Source organism: Salvelinus sp. IW2-2015, linkage group LG15, assembly GCF_002910315.2.
Source record: "Salvelinus sp. IW2-2015 linkage group LG15, ASM291031v2, whole genome shotgun sequence".
Taxonomy (NCBI): Eukaryota; Metazoa; Chordata; class Actinopteri; order Salmoniformes; family Salmonidae; genus Salvelinus; species Salvelinus sp. IW2-2015.
In genome coordinates this window covers 33473089-33482340 of record NC_036855.1, presented here as the reverse complement: position 1 = coordinate 33482340, position 9252 = coordinate 33473089, and the positions used below count along the sequence as shown (strand labels likewise).

General features: G+C 39.9%; 1 protein-coding gene across 1 annotated transcript in view; it reads left to right on the top strand.

Moving 5' to 3' along the window:
* The first annotated feature begins 6318 nt into the window (after nucleotides 1–6318).
* LOC111973654 (NMDA receptor synaptonuclear signaling and neuronal migration factor-like) overlaps nucleotides 6319–9252 on the top strand; it is a 41741-nt gene continuing 38807 nt past the window's right edge. Inside the window, 1 exon segment of the mRNA XM_070447100.1 lies at nucleotides 6319–6809. Within this exon segment, the coding sequence (XP_070303201.1) occupies nucleotides 6739–6809 (71 nt within the window). The 5' untranslated portion in view covers nucleotides 6319–6738.

Genomic DNA, 9252 nt, shown 5'->3' with positions numbered 1-9252 from the left:
TCGCCTACTGTTCTGACTTGGTGGTGCACATGTAGTCTATAACCTGTTTTAGAGAAATGGAATCATCGAATATTGTCAGTAGAATTGTCAGTAGAAACCGCATTTGTTTGGGAGGCCAGATTGGAACAATATTGAATGCATTAAAAGAAATTACCATAACCAAAGTAACAAACATTGTAGATTAGAAATTCTAGGAATTAATGGTAAATGTACTACTGGTGATATATGTAATGGGGAATTGATATACACCAACAATCAAACGCAAACAATTCACACAATGAAGTCATTAAACAATGACTGTGCACAAATTGGCGGGAGAGAGCGCATTCTGGAGAGAGAGGTGCATTGTGCATTTGGGCGCGTAGTCAATCCGACTTCTGCATTGGCCATGCAGCATTTACGGTGATATGGCCTCAACAGAAGTCAGGGCAAGAATGGCCTCAGCAGGACATTCATACATTGTGCGCTTCGAAGAGCAGTGCAAAGCTGTTGTCAAGGAAGTGAGTTTGTGTTTATACAGGATGTACCGCCCCCGCTTACCGTCAACCAATCATGTCAATGCGGTTTGTGGACTTCAGGAAACAGCAGGGGGAGCACCCCACTATCCACATTAACAGGACAGTAGTGGAGAAGGTGGAAAGTTTTAAGTTCCTCGGCGTACACATCACGGACAAACTGAAATGGTCCACCCACACAGACAGCGTGGTGAATAAGGCTCAACAGCGCTTTTGGCTTGTCACCAAAAACACTCACAAACTTTTACAGATGCACAATCGAGAGCATCCTGCCGGGCTGTATCACCGCCTGGTGCGGCAACTGCTCCGCCCACAACCGTAAGGCTCTCCAGAGGGTAGTGAGGTCTGCACAACGCATCACCGGGGGAAAACTACCTGCCATCCAGGACATCTACACCCCCAGATGTGGTGGAAGGCCATAAAGATCATCAAGGACAACAACCACCCGAGCCACTGCCTGTTCACCCCGCTATCATCCAGAAGGCGAGGTCAGTACAGGTGCATCAAAGCTGGGACTGAGAGACTGAAAAACAGCTTCCATCTCAAGGCCATCAGACTGTTAAACAGCCATCACTAACATTGAGTGGCTGCTGCCAACATACTGACTCAAATCTCTAGCCACTTAATAATTAAAAATTGGATGTAATAAATGTATCACTAGTCACTTTAAACAATGCCACTTTATATAATGTTTACATACCCTACATTACTAATTTCATATATTTATACTGTACTCTATACCATCTACTGCATCTTGCCTATACCGTTCGGCCATCGCTCATACATATATTTATATGTACATATTCTTATTCATTCCTTTACACTTGTGTGTATAATGTAATTGTTGTGAAATTGTTAGATTACTTGTTAGATATTACTGTATGGTCGGAACAATAAGCACAAGCATTTCGTTACACTCGCATTAACATCTGCTAACCATGTGTATGTGACCAATAAAATTTGATTTGATTTGGTAGCCATGCTGGTTAATTGCTGGTGACAGTGTCACCAGCAATGCACCCCCACACCATCCTGATTCACGCAGTCTCGTCTGAACAGTTGATGTTGAGATGTGTCTGTTAATTGAACACTATGAAGTATTTATTTGGGCTGCCATCTGAGGTGCAGTTAACTCTAATTAACTTATTCTCTGCAGCAGAGCTAACTCTTGGTCTTCCTTTCCTGTGGCGGTCCTCATGAGAGCCAGTTTCATCATAGRGCTTGATAGTTTTTGCGACTGCACTTGAAATGTTCCGTATTGACTGACCTTCATGTCTTAAAGTAATGATGGACTGTCGTTTCTCTTAGTTTATTTGAGKTGTTCTTATCAAAATATGGACMTGGTATTTTACCAAATAGGGCTATCTTCTGTATACCACCCCTACCTTGTCACAACACAACTGATTGGCTCAAACGCATTAAAAAGGAAATAAATTCCAAAAATTAACTTTTAACAAGGCACACCTGTTAATTGAAATGCATTCCAGGTGACTACGTCATGAATCTGGTTGAGAGAATGCCAAGAGTGTGCAAACTGTGTTGTGACGTTGTTATCGTTAATGTGATGCCATGCTATTTATCAAATAATTAACTATGTTTATAATTACGTGATGAAATTAATCATGTAACAATTAACTCAGTAAAATGGGGCACTACGGGAAAAGTTTGTTCAATGAGTTACTGTTTCCCGATTTAACTCAAAGAATATCAGAATTTATCGATTCCATAGTGGTCACTAATTAATTAAGTAATTTCCTCATCAGTCTCATTCTGAACATTGCATAATTTGTAAATCTGCACAAACCCGGGTCTCACTAATCATTCCGTACCACACAAATGTAGTTGATTTTTTATTTACTAACAAGCTAAATGATAACATAAGATACACATACACAAACAGTCTAGGTTATTGGTTAGAACTTAATACAATGGCAACAGGTCCCTAGCGAACCAACACAATATAACACTTGTTACACAAGATGGCGATTTAAAAAAAAGAGAGAGAGAAAAGCAAGAGAGAAAAGCAACACTTGGATGCATTTGTAAACTATGCTTAGTTTAGCCCTAACACCTTGCCCCGAACTGCCGCTCTTATGGGTCAGAATTGTTATTACGTGTTATTGATTATTTACGTGTTGAAGGTCTCCGTTGTGTATCTCTGAAGGTCTGGTCTTTCGTTTTCAGGTGTAAGTCTCACATTGTGACAAGATGTCACAATGTCCTTTCTCTTAGTTGTCTGTTCCCTTGCATTCGTTCTGTGAGAGTGGGCTTCTGAGGAGGCTAATCAGCTGTGTCGATGCTCCCAGCGTGGGTAGGAGGGCTGTGTAGACAACCGGTGACTTGAAAAGAAAAACCAGGTGCTCCTGCTTGAATTCACCTTCCTAGACACTGTAATCAACCGTAGCATTGACTGTTAAGAGGTTTTTTAAGAGGTCTTCCTTAACCTTGTGTAGCTTTTTGGGATCGTGGACCCTGGCTGCAGCGCGTGGTCCTCTAGTCTGATATGTAAATTCTTAACTCACATGTTTTCTACCCRAGGGTAGAAAGGGGCATTTCCGTCTTTTTGACACGCTTTCTGGGTTCCCTGGGGCGTAGCTAGTTACGAGGCAAAGTATCACAATTTATTATGATCTTGCTAGACAACTAAAATCAGCCTCTTCCGTCACAAAAATATTCTCTTTGATCTGGATATTTTCTACACAACGCACAGGATGTAAACATCATACACACATTATGAAAAATCTTTAAGTTATAAAGTTTCCGTTATAACGTCCTCATTTAACTTTTAATGACATCACAAAATCGACATTCATTTTCATATTCCATCTATCATTGTTACCACCATTTTGGCTGATGAAATATAATGTCCCAAAGTCCACTTATGGCACGTTACAGTTCTGAGGTAGACTCAGAGACACGCAGGCATTCCAATCCCCAACACTAAAGGAAAAAGGGTTATTCTGCTGCCTTAGAATTTACGATGGGCGTGAAGTGTCATAACCCCCCCCCCCATCAATCCCTCTATACCATTCCCCCTCTGCGGGAGGGAGAGATATCTCCGTAGAACTGTGATCCACTGTAACCTGATCCCCACAGGCCATTAATGACAGCTGTCATCAAGGCAAAGCGTGGCTACTTTGAAGAATCTCAAATATAAAATATATTTTGATTTGTTTAACACTTTTTTGGTTACTACATGATTCCATGTGTGTTATTCCATAGTTTTGATGTCTTCACTATTATTCTACAATGTAGAAAATAGTACAAAAAAATAAGAAAAACCCTTGAATGAGTAGGTGTGTCCAAACTTTTGACTGGTACTGTACATCCACCGTAACAAGAAATAGATGAAAATGTTGGTCAAATCAACTAGTTGTATTTTTACAGTCTGCTAAAACAGTTGTTTTATACATCAATGGTTATGAGTTCTAATCCCACATGGGGCAGATATCCCTTTCAAARACTTTATTTACAATATTCATCCACATATCCTGCAGCTATGTTCATCCCATGCCCACACACTTCTAATTCTGAAAAGTGAATTCATACCTGTGAGATGGGTCGCCCTGGTAGTAGTTGTAGGTTTTTATACAGTACCCAAGACCAATCTGTGAGTTAATTTGACCATTGGAGAAAGAGCTACTGCGTAAATACTGCGATGTGGATTGGATTGAATTGATCATCTAATCTTCACCTAGCTACCTAGCTAACGTTAGCCACAACAAATTGGAATTTGTAACATTTCATATGTTTTTCAAATTCGTAACATATTGTATGTTTTGCAAATTCGTAACATAGACGATACCAACATGTTTCAAGCAGACCACCATAGTCCTTGTGCCCAAGAACACTAAGGTAACCTGCCTAAATGACTACCGACCCGTAGCACTCACGTCTGTAGCCATGAAATGCTTTGYAAGGCTGGTCATGGCTCACATCAACACCATTATCCCAGAAACCCTAGACCAACTCCAATTTGCATACCGCACCAACAGATCCACAGATTAAGCAATCTCTATTGCACTCCACACTGCCCTTTCCCACCTGCACAAAAGYAACACCTGTATGAGTATGCATTGACTACAGCTCAGGGTTCAACACCATAGTGCCCTCAAAGCTCATCACTAAGCTAAGGACCCTGGCACTAAACACCTCCCTCTGCAACTGGATCCTAGACTTCCTGACAGGCCGCCCCCAGGTGGTTAAGGGTAGGTAACAACACATCCGCCACGCTGATCCTCAACACGGGGGCCCCTCAGGAGTGCGTGCTCAGTCCCGTCCTGTACTCCCCGTTCCCTCATGACTGCACGGCCAGGCACAAATCCAATACCATCATTAAGTTCGCTGATGACACAACAGTGGTAGGCCTGATCACAGACAACGATGAGACAGCCTATAGGGAGGTCAGAGATCTGACCGRGTGGTGCCAGAACAACAACCTCTCCCTCAATGTGATCAAGACAAAGGAGATGATTGTGGACTACAGMAAAAGGAGGACCGAGCACGCCCCCATTCTCATCGATGGGGCTATAGTGGAGCACGTTGAGAGCTTCAAGTTCCTTGGCGGCCACATTACCAACAAATTAACATGGTCCAAGTACACCAAGACAGTCGTGAAGAGGGCACGACACAAACTATTCCCCCTCAGTAAACCCATGGAATATGGTGTTAGGTAATTGCGTAGCTACTGTTACGATAATATTTATATAAATTGCAGTCGTCACAGTCTGCGTTTCTGTCATAGACGCTGTCCGTGGTGCTGAAAGAGCTGTTGTTGTGGTGAGAGGAGTAGGAGTTGTCAATGCCGCTGAAATAGCTGTTGGCACTTGGGGTGTTGTTCACAGCACTAAACCACATCTGTCAACAGAATTTGGTCAGATGGATGGTATGCTTGGTCAATGATGTCACCTCTGTATATACTGTGTTGATGACGATGACAAGGTAACCAAGATGGGTGATMCAGGCTTTGCTTTGAGACAAGGGCTGACTTACTTCATCTTTACAAATAATAATTTTGCTAGTAGCCTACCCACAGTTTACTGGTGCACTGTAACGAGGTTATCGTGAATTTGACAGTAGCTTACAGGCAGCAAGTAAAAATCTGTATTTCATATTACAGTACACCTACTGTAATGTAAATATGGTGTAATGACACACAGTACAATACCAGAAAGTTGACTGTATTATTCTATAAAAAAGTAAATACTACCGTAACCGGYATGAATGGATGAAATTCATTGCAGGGTTTGTATTTCAGAGTATTAWACTGTAATTACAWTGGATTGGTGCAAGCAGGTTGGCTTCTAGGTAAATGTTTACACATTACAGCATATTAATGAAAATGTGTTGTTTTATATCACTTGCACTTCTAATGGCCTAACAAAGGCAWCCAAACTAGCAGCGACTACAGGGCAAAACAGACCAAKAGGACATGGAAAAATGCTCAACCATTTAWGGTTCAAGACTTCCTGCCACTCCAATCTGTCCCCTATACATGTTAAATTGATGGGGCACTATAACACCATAGGAGTTCAATTGGTATGGCATTCTCCCTCACGGGTGCAACAAATATTGCTTCTTACAAGGCAGTCCTCAAAATACTGTATGTTAAGAAACTAACTGATTCAACTGAAGCGTGYTCGTCACTAGTTACCACAACCACAAAGTCATAAACCCCGCCTATTTCTACAATTTCTCTTCTTAAAATCTGYTTTTAAACCTAACCTTAACCCTAACCACACTGCTAACATTATCCCTWACACAAATCTTAAATTAAGAGGAAAAAGCAAAACATTTTGGGGGGAATTTTTACGATATAGCCAATTTTGACTTTGTCGTTGTATTAACTAGTAGAAACATTTTCACCACTAGTGGGTGTGTGATAAAGGAGTACAGCACGAGGGGCATGCAAGCAACCGCGCTCTACGAGCCGGGCACGTTTTCTGCTCTCTGAYTCAACAACGCTGTAGCTGCGCTCTCAATCACACACTACAAAGCTTTCAATAGTTACCAAGATATTTTTCAGATTGAACGTAATTGAGTAGTAGTCTATGAAATTACAAAACTGGTTTATTTTTTAACAACTCAGGGTAAAGGGGGAGTTTTCTGATTTGCCGTGGTTCCGCTTTACCTCCGTGTTTTCAACAAGCTTTTATTTCCTTCATATCCGAGCGCCCATCAGTGTAATGATCTGGCTTTTTTCTCGTGTCGTTTCCACTTCAGCATGGGAACTGCAGTGTCCAAAAGGAAGACTTTAAGGAACGATGCAATATCTTCTGTGACCGCAAAAGTTAGGTGAGTGCCTGGCCGGGGGCTCCTCCGTAGCTGGCAGGTATAACGTTAGTGATCAGATGCAGGGTGTAACCAGGTGCATGTTGCGGTGCTGATAACGGTTGGAATAACCGTGTTGGTGAATAGCGACTCTGCTTTATTGTTCAAGCAGTAATTCCAAACGAACTAAAACCTTTATAAACCTATATTACAATGATATATCAATGATAGCCTATCAAATGTGTTTCACTGTTTGCTGTTGTGGGGTTGAGTGATCAAATATCTGCTTCGCAAAAGTATTTGTAATTATTTATTTAATTTCATGGATACATCTCCTTTTATATCAGCCCATAATTTATATTCCTCGAATGRATTTTATTTTTATTGGGCTAGCTACAATGATAATGCATTTTTTTCAAGTCATTGGACAGCCATGTGAATWTGTAACAGATATGCTTTGAGCAATACGAGTTAGTAAGACCACTGAGACATTTATTTGTAGGCTATACTACTTATTCGGMCGATTTTGCAACTATGTTAAAGAAAAAAAGTGTTTTCTTTTACACATATAAGTTGACACTAAAATAAGCTTAAACGTTTTGTTCATTTTTCAAATATGTTTTTTGAGTCATTRTCAAAAGTATTTTATTCCTGTATTCCACTGTTTCGCACTGAGAAGGCAATTGTCCCACACCCTGACMTTTGATCTTCTGCTATGTATTTCAACATGAAAATGATGATCATTTGTAAATATTTAATGCACCTGGTTAGAAAAGGAGTCAAATAAATGAAAGCTATATAGATTTGTTATGTGTCATAAGTCCTAAATATATATATTTTTTTCTACTAAATACAGTTGTCCCACAATTTAATGTCATTACCGTTACTCTGAACAAAACGATACATTATAGTGCTTTTATCATAAGTCACACATGAACTGGGAACTGACCGTGGAGAACAAGGATATGCCATGGAGCGTGTATTATATTATGTCTCCATCTTCAAGAAAAGTCACTTTGAATATGTCAAGATCAGAGAATATTCTGAGTCATTACAGCAAAGYCTCTAACTCATCTAGGTTATCCTCTATTTGAAAGAAAATGTTTCATTATGTTGTGGTRGGAATTGATCAAACGATAGCTGATCATATTAACCAAGTAAAACTCATGGCCTGGCGGGTAAATCCATAAATGTTGCAAAGTGTCATTACCAGCACTGTCATTACCACATACCACCACAAAATGTGTCGGTAATGACGATTTCCAGATTATTACCATTGCAAAGTAGCGACTATTTGTATACCTTTAGTATAAAATGGGTATACCCCTGCTCAATAGTGCTTAGTAAATGATATTTTACTGTCTTTGTAGCAATCAATMATATTTTACTGTCTTTGTAGCAATCAATGATATTTTAGATATCGATTTCCACTCACTTATTTTAAACAACTAATGCAATGTATTACTGCCACAGAGTCATTACCACCTTAATGTACACATATTCCTTAAGAAAAAATACATGTAAACATTAAATATCACACATCTGTCTACATCAAGTAGAAATATGTTCCCAATATAACTAATGTAAAAATGATATAATAATTTGAACAAGAAATGACATTGTTGACGGTAGCCTCCGTGCAGGTATACAAGCACAGCCAGCAAAAACCCATATTTATGGATTAAGGTATTAAAATAATTATTTATAAATGTGGTGGTACCAAATCCTATAGTCAGATAAACCAAAGAATCCAAAAACCCATGATGTTTTTCAATCAGTTTTAAATGAAAATGTAATGTTTTATAATGCAATGGTAATGACATGTGCAGAGGGAAACAGAGGAAATTGAGTTAAGTCCATGTATTGTCAAATAATCTAGCTAGCACCAAAAAGGGTTCACCTATGGGAACAAACTGAAGAACCCTATATGTGTGAGTGTGTGATCTGATATGAAAAGGCATATGAAATGCTACCAATCAACTGCACACAAAAATGAATCCTAAACCCTTGATTTCCAAATGGCATGTAGCATATAGGCAACAACACATTTCTAAAAAGTTTCCATAATTTTTAAGCTTTCCAACCAACAGTCTCTGGCATCTATGGTGTACCAGAAAATGTATTTTATACGCTCTCTTTCTTTATCTCTCTCTCTCTCTACCTCTCTCTCTCTCTACCTCTTTCTTTCTTTCTACCTCTCCATCTCTCACTCAACCTCTACCCCTGTATCTACCTCTCTCTCTCTTTCGACCTCTCTCTCTCTCTACCTCTCTTTCTCTCTATCACTCTCTTTCTACCTCTCTCTCTCTACCTCTCTCTACCTCTCTACCACTCTCTCTCTCTACCTCTCTCTTTCTACCTCTCTCTCTCACATACCCGCACACAATCTCTTTCTGTCTCACACACTCTCTCATTCTCCTCTCATTCTCTGTTTCTCATCTTAGTCTTTCTGTCTCTCTAACACACA